Source organism: Ambystoma mexicanum, chromosome 9, assembly GCF_040938575.1.
Source record: "Ambystoma mexicanum isolate Mex_15411 chromosome 9, UKY_AmexF1_1, whole genome shotgun sequence".
NCBI lineage: Eukaryota > Metazoa > Chordata > Amphibia > Caudata > Ambystomatidae > Ambystoma > Ambystoma mexicanum.
The window spans coordinates 306,286,456-306,300,277 of record NC_090931.1 but is presented as its reverse complement, the minus strand read 5'-3'; the positions used below and the strand labels follow the sequence as shown (position 1 = coordinate 306,300,277).

The following is a 13,822-nucleotide window of genomic DNA, read 5'->3' as shown; positions in this document are numbered from 1 at the left end:
CCCATTGGGAGCGGAGAGTGGAGACAGCCAGGCCTTTGTCAAAACCCTCCTAGAGAAACTGGAGAACCGCCGGCAACCTACACTGGAGGGGGCAGGTCCCAGAGCGACTACACCAAGCCCGAAAAGGATCTTAATGTCTCCCATAGGCTTTCAGCGTTGAAGGCCTCCGAGCCCTACGGATCAAGTCCACCACAGGACCCGAGAAACCTTGGCATACTAACCGGGACTGTGCAATTACCAAACTGCCCATTGAATCTGCCTGACCTGGAAAACCAAACCTGCCGAGGTCAAGGCCACCTCGGAATCATTCAAGGAGGCTGGGACCGAAGTTCCAGAAGGGAGGGAAACTAGCTGCTCCAAGGCCAATAAGGATCGGCCAACAGTACCGTTGCCCTGCTGTCCCGGATGCGCTGAACCACTCGGGGAAGAGGAGGAAAAGCATAAAGGAGCTCCGAGGCCATGCAATATTCAGGGCATCCACACCTCATGCCCCCTCCCGGTCAGAAACCGGGAGCAGAAGAGAGGGACTTTTGCCGAAGCTGGAGAAGCAAAGAGATCCAGCACCAGGTGCCTGAACCGGATGCAGATCTCAGCAAACACCCGGTCTGACAGAACTAATTCCACTGAGGAGGGGAAATGATGGCTGAGCCGGTCCGCCCAGACATTGTCCGCCCCTCTGACATGAGACACTCGGGGGTAGCAGGTGTGTCCCCCCTAGGCCCCAATATGAGCAGCCAGAGCATTCAAGGAGCGGCCGGACCTACCCTGGCGGTTGACACAGGCCAAAGCCGTGGTATTGTCTGTCGAGACCACCACGGCTTGACCCTTCAGGAATTTCCCAAAATAACAGGGCCCAGAGAATGGCACACAATTCCTTGCAGTTGGAGGACCGATGAAATTCTTCAGGAGCCCACAAACCCTGAGCCGAGAGGACACCCATCGTTGCACCCCATCCCCGCCCACTGGCGTCTGTAGTAAGAATGGTCTGAACCAGGGCCAGCCCCGCCCAGAGATTCGGAACCTGCAACCACCACTGTAAGCAGACTCCCAGACCCTGCGACACCAGAATCATGGCCTCGTAAGCCAACACACTGGGCCAGTATGTAAGACACAAGGGGACGCAAATGAAGACAAGCCCAAGGGACTAGAAACACGCAAGTGGCCATGTGCCCCTGCAGCATGAGCAACAGGTGAGCCAAGTCCCTCTACCGCCGGAGAACCCTGCCCAGGACTGACAGCAGGCACAGGACCATTTCCGGAGACAGAAACACCAGCCCCAACCTGATACAGATATGAGCCCCAATGAACACCAGATCCTTTGATGGCTCCAGGCGGAACTTCTGCCAGTTTACCAGAAACCCCCAGTCTTGCAATTCCTGGCAAACCAACTGGAAATGCGCCAGGACCATCTGCCGGAGGTCCGCCTTGATTAACCAACTGTCCAGGTAGGGAAAAATGTGAACGCCCCTCACATGGAGGTGCGCCACCAGGGGAGCCACCAGCTTGGTAAATACCCTGGGGGGAGACAGCAACCCAAACAGGAGTACTCTGAACTGGATCTGATGAGTGCCCACAGCAATCCGGATGAACTTCATATGGCAAGGCAGGAGAAACACATGGTAGTAGGCATCCTGGAGATGCAGGAATCCAAGGCATAAATGAGTTTTCAAAAAATGATTAGCAAACAAACCTATTTGATTAGCAATGTTGTACTAATATTTTTTATGTCAACATAAATTATTTGTACCCATGATGTAAAATGAGCAACATTTATGTGTACTATTGAAGTAAGACATTAGCGGGAGGAATTTGTAAAATTTTACTTTTGCTGCATGAATGGCGACTGGTTTGCAATCATTTGAAAAAGAAACAACTTTTCTTGCCTAGCACTCCCCCACAGGTCTTTGGTGTTTTAAGAGTAGAGGAGATGATTACTGTTGCACTCTCTCTCCATTAAGCCCTTAAAACCTGCAGTTAACAGAAAAAAAGAGAGGGTGGAAAGAGCCCAGAGGGCAAGAGAGGAATGCAGGGTGAGCTGTGCTTTTATTGAACAGGTTAATTTAAATAGCTAGCTTTGCTACACAAGTGTCAATTTAATTAGCAAACCTACAGAATTGCATAGCACATTGCTATGCGACACTGATTATTTTATGCCTTAGGAATGCCATCCAGTCCCCTCGGTGCAACATCGGAAAAATGTTCTTCCAAGTCTGCATTTTGAACCGCTCCTTCCGGACAAAACAGTTCAGAGCCTTGAGAACCAAAATGAGACAAAACTTCCCCGAAGGTTTGGGCACCAGAAACACCCTCGAATAAAAGCCTTGACCACGCTGGTGAAGAGGAACAGGAATGACTGCTTCCTTGAGCAACAATTATGACAGAGCCAATGCCATCGCCAACTTCTTTACCCTGGAGCGGGGAACAGCCATCCGTACCAAACAAGCCTCGACACGGGTCGACAGAAATTCCACACGATAACCCTCTGGAACAGTGACCCAGAGCCCAAGAATCTGAGCACCACTGGACCCATACAGGAAAAAAACACCAGAGATGACCGCCCATCGGCTCGACCACACCGTCAGGACTTCTGAAGGAGGCCAAGGCCCACCTCGGGCCTACCAAAAAAAAAAAAAAAAAGTCAGCCAGAAGGAACCAGAAAAAGACTGTCCGGCCTTGACTCTTGCTCCAGAAGAGGATGTCTTGGCCGACGATGTTTTCCATCTCAGTTTATCTGCATGTTATCGGCCTGAAACACCTTATGTACTTATCCACAAGGGAGTCACCAAACAGTTTGGAACCTTCAAAGTGTCACGTCCGCTCCCTCTAGGGGGCGGCTAACTCCCTCTAGGGGGCGGCTCACGTGGACTTTCTGGCACAGGTGGAGACGAATTTCATGCATCGCCTCTACCTCCTCCAACATGTCGGTAGCAAGGAAAAGCAGCGCTCCAGCCTTCCGAATCCGAGAGTGTCGGATGACTCCGCCCCCAACCTCGCAGAATGGATTTACTTCAGCGGCGTCTTCGGTCCAGCGCGTTGCTACTGTTTTCAGAGGCCACGCACCGTGAGTTCGTAATTCTAGGATAGCTCTCTTGACCCTTTGTATACTCCGCTTGTCTGTAACCTTTCAACCGTCTCTCCCTTTTCTCAGTATCAGACTCCTCTGTTCTTGGTCCTCTTCCCTACCAGCTCTCCATACACTTACACCGAAGGCATTGGTTCTACACTCTGCAGTACGTATAGTTCCGTAACCCTCCAGCATACAACATACTTTCATTCATTCCATCACTAACCTTTCTCCATTCTTCAGTATCATCAGCAAGGACAGGGAATTACTTTCTACCATGCGCTGAACAGAATACAACCTTCGTGCAAGCCGTCTTACACCCTCTCAACAGACATTCAGATTTAAAGGTATATCGCTCACCAGAGTCCTACTGCAGCAATCTCTCCCTTTTCTAAACACCACCTGGTTTCTCTCTTCAGGATAGTTCGCGATCGCAAGTCCAACTCCCGAAGTCATTCCTGGGAATCAAGACTCGCCCATCGCTTCTTTCGAGTTCCTGGCACAACAGGGTTTTCTCCCCCACAAGGGTTTCCCTGACTTCCCCTCCTCGACCTGGGTTTCTCCGGCGCGGGGAGAGGGGGTTAGGTGAGCTTTCCATTCTTCTCTACGAATTCCTACTGGTCCAGGTTAGTGTTGTCTTGTTGTTTATCTGATATCTGCAGTAGGGACTGTGAACACCAAACCTTTGGAATAAGAAGGTACATAGATTGTAACACAAAGGGAGGTTTAAGGGCAGCAACCGTCTCAGAGCCTTCCATCTTCCAGTCGTGCAAACAAACATGTCTCAGTGCTGACACCTCAGCATCCATGGACGATCCACGGACCCCATCATAAGCCAGATGAGACAAGAGTTCGACTTGCCGCTGCATATCTGCCAATAGAGGAACAGTCAGAACCCCCTTCCACAGCACGTCTCAATTTCTTAAAACCACTCAACAATGTTTCTGCAGTGTAGGAACTGTAGCCATTCGCCCTGAGGGCCAAATGACCACCTGCATGAACCGTCTTATTTATTTAATTTATTTCTATAGCGCTGGACAAGGGGCCCAGAGGCATGAGAGCGCTGACACAAACAACGAGAAACATAAAAATCAGGGGAACAATCCGCAGACAAGTAAACACAGAATTGTTCAATTCATTCAAAAAGGAAAGTTTTCAGGCAGAGTTTAAAGATGGCAAGACTAGGACACAACCTCGGGTCAGGGGGCATGGCACTCCATAGTCGTGGTGTTGTGATTGGAAAGCATACATCTTTTACATGTGACAATTTTACTTTCGGTAATTGCAGTAGACCAGTGTTGTTGGATCTGAAGCTACGTCTGTCCGGTAGCCATTTGAATTGTGCTACCAGGTAAGTCGGACTCTTTCCATAGAGACACGAGTGTGCAATGCACAGGGTGAGCAACAGGACCCTTTTTGCTATTGGAAGCCAGTGTAGCGATCTCCGTGCTGCAGACACATGTGCAGTTTTGCACAGATCTACATCCACCCTCACTGTGTTGTTCTGAACACTTGTAGACGGTGGATTTCTCCTTTTCACACGTCCAATAGGATGCTAGCACAATAGTCCAGGCAACTACCTATGATAGCCCTGGCCAAAGTGGCACAGCAGGACCCTTCCAGATAAGGTCCCAGTTGTGCCAGAAGCTTGATGTAGTATGACTAATTAGACACCAAGCAGCTAACGTGGGCCCTCATTTAGAGCTCTTGATCAATAGTAACTCCTATGGTCTTCACTTTCTTGAGGGTGGGGAGAAGACAATCTGCAATTTGGAAGGAGGAGTAGGCTTGGTCTAAAGGATGCAACTTGGAAGAAGTGCCCAATATTATAATCTCTGTTTTGGAGTCGTTTATGGAGAGACCACTGTGCAACATCCAGAGATGAATTTGGTTCTATGTGGCATTGATAACCTCAGTGCCTTTGATGTAGTCGCCCAAACGTGGGAAAAGACACTGAGTATCGTCTGCATAGTTGACGTAGCAGGTACCTTCTGCATACAGTTGATCAACACTGCTGCCTCCTCGGCTGACAGAGGAGCGACCCACTAGACTGGCAAGGATATCATCCAACTAAACTGTGTCCGAAAGCAACTCCTCACTCCCCTTAAGAGGGTAGAGTTTGGGCATAAAAAAAGGCATGGCAATCCTTTCTGGATCACGCCATTCTCGCAGAACTTTAGAATGGATATTCGAGACCAAAGGCAAGCCCATACGAGGGGTGTGCTTCTACTGCCAAATGGTGGGGTCTGCCCCTTCACCGTAGCCGAAGGGCTCTGAAAACCCCATATTGTCCCAGACTTGAGTCAGCACTTCTTCCACCTCATCCCTGTCCAGGTATTCACCTTCAGCTTGAACAGACGAGGACCGGGACTCTGTGGAGGAAAACTCTGCCTCAGAGGATGAGGAGGATGAAGAAGACAAGTGCCGGTGCTTATGTCCATATTTGGATTGAAGGAGCAATTTCTTAAAGTATTTCTTTGTCAAGGAAACATGCCTGGACGTCTTCCTCTTCCTAGAATGATGATGACTGGAACGTCAGAGGAAGATGGGGACACAAGGGTCTCATCTTTCTGGCGTACTTCCCCATAGTACCAGTCAGGGACACACTGAAAACAGAGGCCCCACCTGAAATACCCCTGCCGGAGGGGGCAGGGGGAGCCAGGGGACGTGCACAAATAACGAACACCAACCAATTAATCCCCCCGGCAACCGGTAGCCCCGTGCACTCCGAGGCACCAGGAGGCGGTTCAACCCACCCTCTGGAGCCTACATGCACAAGCACAATAAATATCAGTGCAGGTAGCATTTGTGAAAAAGCTGCTGACCGTTACCAACAAGCGCCATGATAACGACAGTGAGCCCCTTACCGTAGCCCCGTGGCGATAGACCAGGGACAGCGACGCTGTCCTGGCCGGGTCTCAATGCCCTGCATCAGCCCAGGAGAGATGGCTCCCACTCCACCGGCACCCAAGCCCCGCAGGGAAGCTGGGAGCACACCACCCCTGCAGGTCACCGAAGCCTGCAAACGGGACTGCCAGTGGGCCAGCACACAGAGCTCCCCGGTGCCCCACACCCGGAAGAGATTTGGAAAGGACCCTGCTGGAGGTAGGAACAATTGAACTAGAGCACTGGTTGAGGGGAGGAGTTATATGAAGAAAAGAAATGAAAGAAGGTCCTATATCGGAGGCAGGGCATCATGAGGTAACTACTGGGATGAGGAAGAGTGGACGTGGAGGCAATTCTAAGCAGTCTTCCGAGAACTAATGGCTTAACTAACAGTTTAAATTAGCTCCTGATTGATAAAAATGCTTTCAGGAGCCTGATTTATAGCCAACATTTGTTTCCTTGCATCTGTTCCTTGCACTGAAGTCCTGTTAAAAACAAACACTGCAAAGCCAAAAGTGTTGGCTTAGGTAAAGTTATTAAATGGCCATTTGCCAGATCAAGGGTGTCTCTCGAAGAAAAGGGCAATTCCTGTTTGGACCTGTTCGGACCCAGGGCCCGACACCCTGCTCAGAAAGCAGGTAAGCATGCACCAACATGTGTTTACCCCCTCTGTCCCCACAGGCCATCCCCACCCCATCTGGTCCCCCGTGATGTTCCCTTGTGCCTCCCACCCTTCTCGCACACAGGTGTTGCCAGTTTAGCTTGATTCGTCTACCCTGCTCCCCCTCACCCCTTCCCGCCTACTTCTGCAGGAGGCTGTCGTGATACATTGTGGTTTCATCATCACTGTCTTGTGGCCAATGCTGGATTGACTTTTATGGGCTTGATTGATTCACAGTGCGTCACCCTTTCTCAACTCTCATGCTGGATTTCCTTTGCATCTTGTACTCATGGTGGCCCTTAATCATGCTGTTCTCATCTTCATCTTGTATCCTGGCTTGCAACATTATGTGTTACTACTGACTTCTGCAATTGTATTCGCTCTCCACTCTTTTTGACTGCTTACTCTCTGTTCTCTCCTCCTCTCGCTTTCTCCCTTTTCCTATCTCCTCCCCTCACTTTCTTCTATGCACTTACTGTATCAGAATGGTCTGTAGACCTAGTATGATAGCAACCAGGTCTGTCTCCTCCCTCCTCCCCTTGCTTGTTGCCCCCCCTCCCCAGCACTATCTGAAATGTCGTAGGATAGTCACGTGTTTTGTTCCTCCCCTCACTTTCTGCACCCCTCTCCCTCACCTTTTGTTTTTCTCCAGTTCTACCAGAAATGTCGTCAGGCCCAGTACAGAAGTCGCCTGTCTGTTTCCATTTCCTCCCCACTCTCCCCCTCCCTTCCTTATCTATGTCTTAGCTCTTGCACTATCTGAAATCTCGTCAGGCCGAGTATGATAGTTAATTTCACATCCTTACTGTTCATGGCCTGTAAGTATGTCATTGTATTTTCCCTTGTTCCCTCCCTTGCCGTGAAGCGCTTTGAAACACATTGTGTATAGGGGCTGTATAAATGAACTATCAAGGATAGCTCAGCGGCAACGTGCTCGCCTTTGAAGCAAGACAACACGAAGCAACACAGGTTCGATCCCCGGGTCCATGCTTAGAAACCGCTGGGTATTTAAACGTGTTATAAATAAGCAACTAAGACAAACATCTACGCAACTAAAAACAAAAAAAGAATTCCTATAACAGCGCCTCGATGCCCGCAGGCTGGCTGCGTGAGCGCTTTAAAAATGTAAAATAAATATATCAAGCAATGGCAAAGATAACAGTTTCTGCATTTGTATAGGCCTGGCACAGGCACTTGTAATTCACTATCATAATGCTACAACCTGGCACTAAGATGGCAAGAGCTGTGAAATGGTCCAAGTACCTGGGCAAATGATGCCAGATACCTGGCCATAAGTAGTGCAGCCGCTTTTTTCAAAGGACTTTTTAGACGTGGTAACACATTAAAAGTGGCCTGCATTGCTTAAAGTTCCATACTGTCTAACTAATGCCCATCATTTTCCATCTCCAACTTGTTTGGTCACATTAGTGGCAAATGGCATTTTAACACATACAATGCACAAAAGAATAGCATAACCGTAGGGCCATTACGCATGCAGGACAATGACCCGTCAATGGTCTGCCCAGGCCCTGTGGGAGAAAAGACCCATGCAAAACTCCTTATGTGCATATTGACACCAACAGAAGTGAAGTCACAGAAAAGGCCACTGCAAGGAGCATCATCATTCTTTAACACTTAGAGGTAACATAGAAAGTGACATTGCAAGAAATTACCATTAGTGAACTGAGACAAAGAACATTGTGGTGCGAAATACACAAATGGTCACTATTATTATATATGGAGCAATTCTATATTCAAGAAAAACATGAGTGATTATTTTTTAATAGCACATATAATAACATATGCTACCAACGGAATGACTCCGGGCTTTAGATAAGACGGTGAGATTAAATGATTTGCCCAGGGCCACAAAATTCGGTTAAATGATAAACCAGGGATGTGCATAATTTAAGCACTTGACCGCCATCTTCCCGGGTTTAGTTGATATAAACACTTGATAGGGTTTTGGTTTGGATTTCATGTGCGAAAATAATACCTTATTAATAGCAATGCCTTAAAAAAAAAAACACATTTTCTAAACTAACCGTACACTAAATAAATCGTCACATGTCAAGCAAAATGTGTGGCTTTTCCCCCTATCCTGAATGGAAGGGCATAGTAACATCATGCAAACTAATACATGTGTCCAAACAAATCTTCCTTGGGTTTTAAGACTGTAGTTGTTCTTTCACCAGCCCGCAGCATTATACACCCTTCCTATTCCTCATCGCTCAGCAGTCACACTTCTGAAGAGTCCCTGCCAATAGCCCTTTAATTTTCAAGTGCCCCCATTATAATTCTCTGTTGGCAGAGCAACGGTGTAAAGATGTTTCACAGACCCTTTGGAGGGCCGACCTGCCACTTTAAACCTCAACTATCACACGAAACTATGAGCCAGAGATGGGAAGGCTTTGATCTTGTCCTAAGCAAAGTGATGATTTGTTCCCCTATCCCGGACAGGGCGTGTGCCTTGCGGGGCACAGAACACGGCCTCTAACTTCACGGCAGTCGCGCAAAATACAGGACAGTTGGCAACCATAGCCATATGATGGCACATGCTAGAAAATGGTGCAAGCACCTGTGCGTATGATGTCAGTTCCCCGAAGACATATGCAAAGTTTATTGTCCCGTTTTACAGCTCTTGCCATCTTACAGCCAAGTAGTAGTATTATGGCAGTGCCTTGCAAATGCTTATCCCATGTCTATTAAAAAAAAAAGCAAAAACCGTTTGCTTTGCCAGTGCTTGCTTTTATTGCTTAACCGGTTCTCCCCCGGAACACACTCTCTCTGCCATTGTCTGCTGGATTCTTGTATCGTCCTCATCTAATACCTGCCGCTCCTCTCCTAGAGCATCTTGCTGGGGGGCTCTCGCTCCCATAATCGACCGTTCCCCCATGTCCAGCTCCTTAACTATGTGCCCTCTCGCTCCGACTCTGCCAAGGACAAGAACATATCGTTTAAACCTCAACCCGCCGCTGGCTACTGCGTTTATAAACCTAGAAAGAGGACTGGCAGGAGAAGCGATGACACTGTGACCACCTCCGAATACTTCAGTAACTCCGTATTTTCTTCTTTTACTGTTCAGAAGGTTTTTTTTTATTATTTTTTGACTTCGTATTTTCTGATTAAAATATTTTGGTTGAATCAAATGTAAGGGGAATAAGGTTTGATTTTGTGGACGGATGTGTTGTTCTAAAAAGTAATGTAAACGTCGTCATGTTTGTAACACATTACCCGTTCTAAGGGAAGTCGAAAAGCTTTCTTGATATTTTTCGTCTACTTAGTAACCTACCTTCCTAAGCTTTTAAAATGGCCGCCCCATTTAAGTACACAACTGACTATTGGGTACCCATGTATATTTTTTTAATACTTGCCACAGCGAGTCCTTGCTGATTGGATGAAACCTTCTGGAATGTGCAAGCGTGGGTCCGAAAGGAGAGGTTGGAAAACTGTGACTCAGTGCGGTACTTTAGTGGGCGAATGCGACGACGGAGGAGGCATGGCGGGCGCCGCCCCTTAGTGGTCAATATGGAACAGCCGTGGGGGGCAGCGTTACGAATATGAGGCACAGGTTCATGCCATGGTGAGGAAATGCAGTAGCGTTGTGTGTTAGGAAGGGAAAACGGCAATCACTAGTTGCGCTGTCCTCGTGATATTGGGCATGGGAGTACGGCGCAGGTGGGACCAAAGGTGGTTGGGGGTGCGAGGTTGCGCAGGGACTCCAGAGCGACACGGATGTGATGGGTTATGCGGTGCATCGCAGGTGGTGATTTGGGTGGAGTTGCAGGGAGCCGTCAGGCCAACGCGCCAGAAGGAAGGTAGAACGGGAATGCACATGGTGACACGAATATGCGGTGGGGATATTCTCCCCATTTTAAGGCAAACGAGCGGTGGGGGCTGTGATGTTTTCAGGTGATCCCCACAGGGTTAGCATCGCACCCACCAAGTTTCAACTTGTATTGCACAGCGCGTCGCTGCGCTGACAGGAACACGACTGTTTATTGTGGTTTCTAGCCCCGAACTGAGCTCTTACGTCAGTTCCGGGGCCTTTTTTTTTTCATTTCATGGTTTCTCTTGTGTCACGTGACACCACATTCCTCCCCAACTTGGAATGTTTGTAAACCACCCCACCCCCACCAACCTCTTTTATCAAAACTCAATATAACATAAGTAGTCTGTTCTAGTCTCTTAAATTCATTTGGGTAGGCTCACTTGGTAGATCCCATCTACCACATAGCCTTGTAGGCGGGATGATGGTTTTGGTCTTTCTCTCAGGTGGTATCGTGGGTTGCATCTTTCTGGGTTGTTTGTCTGGGATCTCTCAGGCTGAACTTCCTCTTCTTGATGACTAGTAGTCAACAGTTCATTCAATGTATCATTGAGCCTGGGTGTCAGTCGGCTGGGTGATCGATAAAGAGATTTGCTTGATACAAGGCAAGGCGATTCAGATCCTTCTCTCGTAGTTTCCTGGTTTTCTTCCCACATTTCAGCTGGTACTTTCCTGAAGTGTGAAATATTTCTCGCCACAGTTTCACTCCCTCGTTTGGCCGTAATCGTATTATGATTGGCGTCACTGACTGTCCAAGGGTGGTATTCAAAATTAAGAGACATCATCTTAGGAGTGGCTCGGTTCTTGACAATGACTGAGTCTCCAGGTCTAAGCTCTCGGTCATTGGTTCGTCAAGAAATGCTTTCTTGTTCATTTCTTTTCACTCTCTTTGCATTTATGATCGGAAGATCTGGTTCAGGCGCTATCCAACAGGAATGTATAGCGAGCTCTGCCTTTATGGGTACTCCAAACATGAGCGCTGCAGGACTGATTCCTGTTGAAGAGTGCAGGGTCTGCCTATGGGTTCTTAGAAATCGATACACTGCTTTCAGCCACAAATGTTTTTTTCTCCTTGGCGATACGAATAACTTTGTTAAGTGATCCCATAAATCGCCATTCGCTTGTGGCCATCCTGGGGTGATACCTTTATGCCGTATGTTAAGATCTTGAAAGAATTAACAAAGTTCTTGACTGGTGAAAGGTGGTCCATTGTCACTTTTGATTTCTGATGGGATCCCATGTATTGCGAATATCTTTTCCAATGCAAGAGTCATGTTTTCAGCATCAGTGGACATCACGTGTTTGACTTCAGGATATCTGCTGAATTCATCAATTAGAACAAGTAGGTAACCTTCCCCAGCGATGGTGCAGAAATCAACACTGACCGCTTCCCACCTTACTGCTTCGTGGAGCTCTGATAATGGGTTCTGGTCTCTAAGTTTCCGGGTAGCTTGGCAGGCTGCGCAGGATCCTACCAGTTCTATTACTCTCTGTTGCATGATAGCCATCCATATCTTGGATTTCAAATATGCTTCAAATATTGTTTTCACAATACCTTGGTGCCCACTATGGGCTAGTCTGACCGCTTGTTCTTCTAACGAGGTTGGCAATACAATGCGATGACCTTTGAGTATTATCCGTTCTGGGGCTACCGTAAGTTTGTGTCGAATTCCAAACAGGGACTGAAGTTTGGTCTGAGCTGCTACAGTGCGCTGAGCCATGGAGGCAAGGTAGTTCTTCCAATTCCCTGATTGGAGGGCCGTCATGGTGTGAGTTAGGATGGCGTCTGTTTCAGTTTCATTGGCTATCTCTTGCAAAGACAAGACTCACGGTCGGGCACAGGCTACCACATGGCACACATGTTCCTCTGTTTCTCTCGCATGGTGTTCTTCTTCCTTTGTAGCAGGTCGTGGGTGGCGAGACAGATAGTCAGCTGGGTTATCTGTGCCTGGTCGGTACTCCACCTCAATGTTGTAGGGCTGGAGTTGAAGCATGCACTTTTCTATGCGTGCTGGTGGGTGAGATGCTGATCCTCTGAAAATTGGAATAAGTGGTTTGTGGTCTGAGAACACTTTAACTTGATTGCCTAGCCAATAAACTTTGAAATGCCTGCATCCCCATAAAATGGCAAGGGTCTCCTTCTCTATATGTGCATAATTCTGTTCTGTCTTCGTTAGTGCACGACTGGCAAAAGCGATTGGGTAGACATTTCCATACTTATCAGTCTGAGTAAGTACAGCTCCCAAGCCGACTGGACTAGCATCCACTAACAATTCTGTGTGCCTCTTGATGTCAAAGAAAGCCATTGTTGTGGATACAGATAAGGTATCTTTGATCTGCTGAAATGCTTGTTGGTGGGCAGACAACCATACCAATTTTGGTCTTTTTTAGTTAGTTCACAGAGAGGATTTGCGATGGTGGCGAGATCTGGAATGAACCTCGCACAATATGTTGCCATTCCCATGAAGCTTCGTACTTCTGTGTCAGATGTTGGAGGCTTAGTGTTCTTGATGTCATTAACTTTGGCAGGATCTGGTGATATTCCATTTGCATTGAAAACGTAGCCGAAAAAACTTGGTTCATCTCTTCCAAATTCACATTTTTCAGCATTCAGGGTCAAACCATATTCCTCTAGCCTCTTTAGAACCACTGCAAGGCACTTGAGATGTTCACTTTTGTTGGATGCGTATACAATATCATCACTGATATTCATCGTTCCTTCTAGGCCAGTGAGAACTTTCCGAATTTCATGCTGGAATACTTCTGCAGCCGATGATATTCCAAAGTTTAGCCGCTTGTAATGCTGTAGTCCAAGGTGGGAAGAGAACTTAGTGATGTATCTTGATTCTTTAGCTAGTTTGAGGTGATGGTATCCTGACCTTAGGTCAAGTTTGCTGAAGATGGTTGCCCCTGTTAGGTCAACAATAAGTTTGTCTATGGTTGGTGTAATGTGACGTTCTCTTGCGATGGCTGCATTTGGGAGCCTCATGTCAATACAAATTCGTACAGCATTGGGTTGTTTGGGTTTCTTTGCAACTACCATGGGGGATACCCATGGGGTTGGCCCTGATGTTTTCTCGATAATGCCTGCCGCCTCTAGTTTGTCTATTTCTTTTTTTACAGCTTCCCTCATGTGGAATGGTACTCAGCGATGACGTACTGCTTTTGGTTCAATGGTGGGGTCAATGTGAATTTTGATGGATCTGCCCGTTAAACACCCGATGCCTTGAAATACTTTGTGATGTTGTTTCAACAATTCGTCAATTTCATTGCACTGAATGTTGAAAGCAAAATGAATTAATTTTAGTTTCTCAGCGGTTTTAGAGCTTAGCAGTGTTTCACAGCCAGCATCGACAACATAAACTCGTGCTCGACACATGGC

General features: G+C 47.5%; 2 protein-coding genes across 8 annotated transcripts in view; one reads left to right on the top strand and one right to left on the bottom strand.

Moving 5' to 3' along the window:
• The window catches only part of MYO19 (myosin XIX), an 804,019-nt gene extending 794,447 nt beyond the window's left edge, over positions 1 to 9,572 (bottom strand). For 2 of the 3 annotated variants that reach the window (XM_069614704.1, XM_069614706.1), the window contains exon 1: positions 9,442 to 9,572. In XM_069614704.1, coding sequence (XP_069470805.1) covers positions 9,442 to 9,507 — 66 coding nt within the window. In that variant the 5' untranslated portion in view covers positions 9,508 to 9,572. The remainder of the gene's footprint in view (positions 1 to 9,441) is intronic. The other variant, XM_069614705.1, reaches the window with a different exon arrangement.
• The window catches only part of PIGW (phosphatidylinositol glycan anchor biosynthesis class W), a 439,057-nt gene continuing 434,765 nt past the window's right edge, over positions 9,531 to 13,822 (top strand). Inside the window, exon 1 of one of the 5 annotated variants that reach the window (XM_069614710.1) lies at positions 9,531 to 9,664. The gene's annotated coding sequence lies outside the window, so the exon portion shown is untranslated. Of the gene's footprint in view, positions 9,700 to 9,957; positions 10,195 to 13,822 lie in introns of those variants that run through there. The other 4 variants (XM_069614709.1, XR_011274571.1, XM_069614708.1 and 1 more) reach the window with 4 other exon arrangements.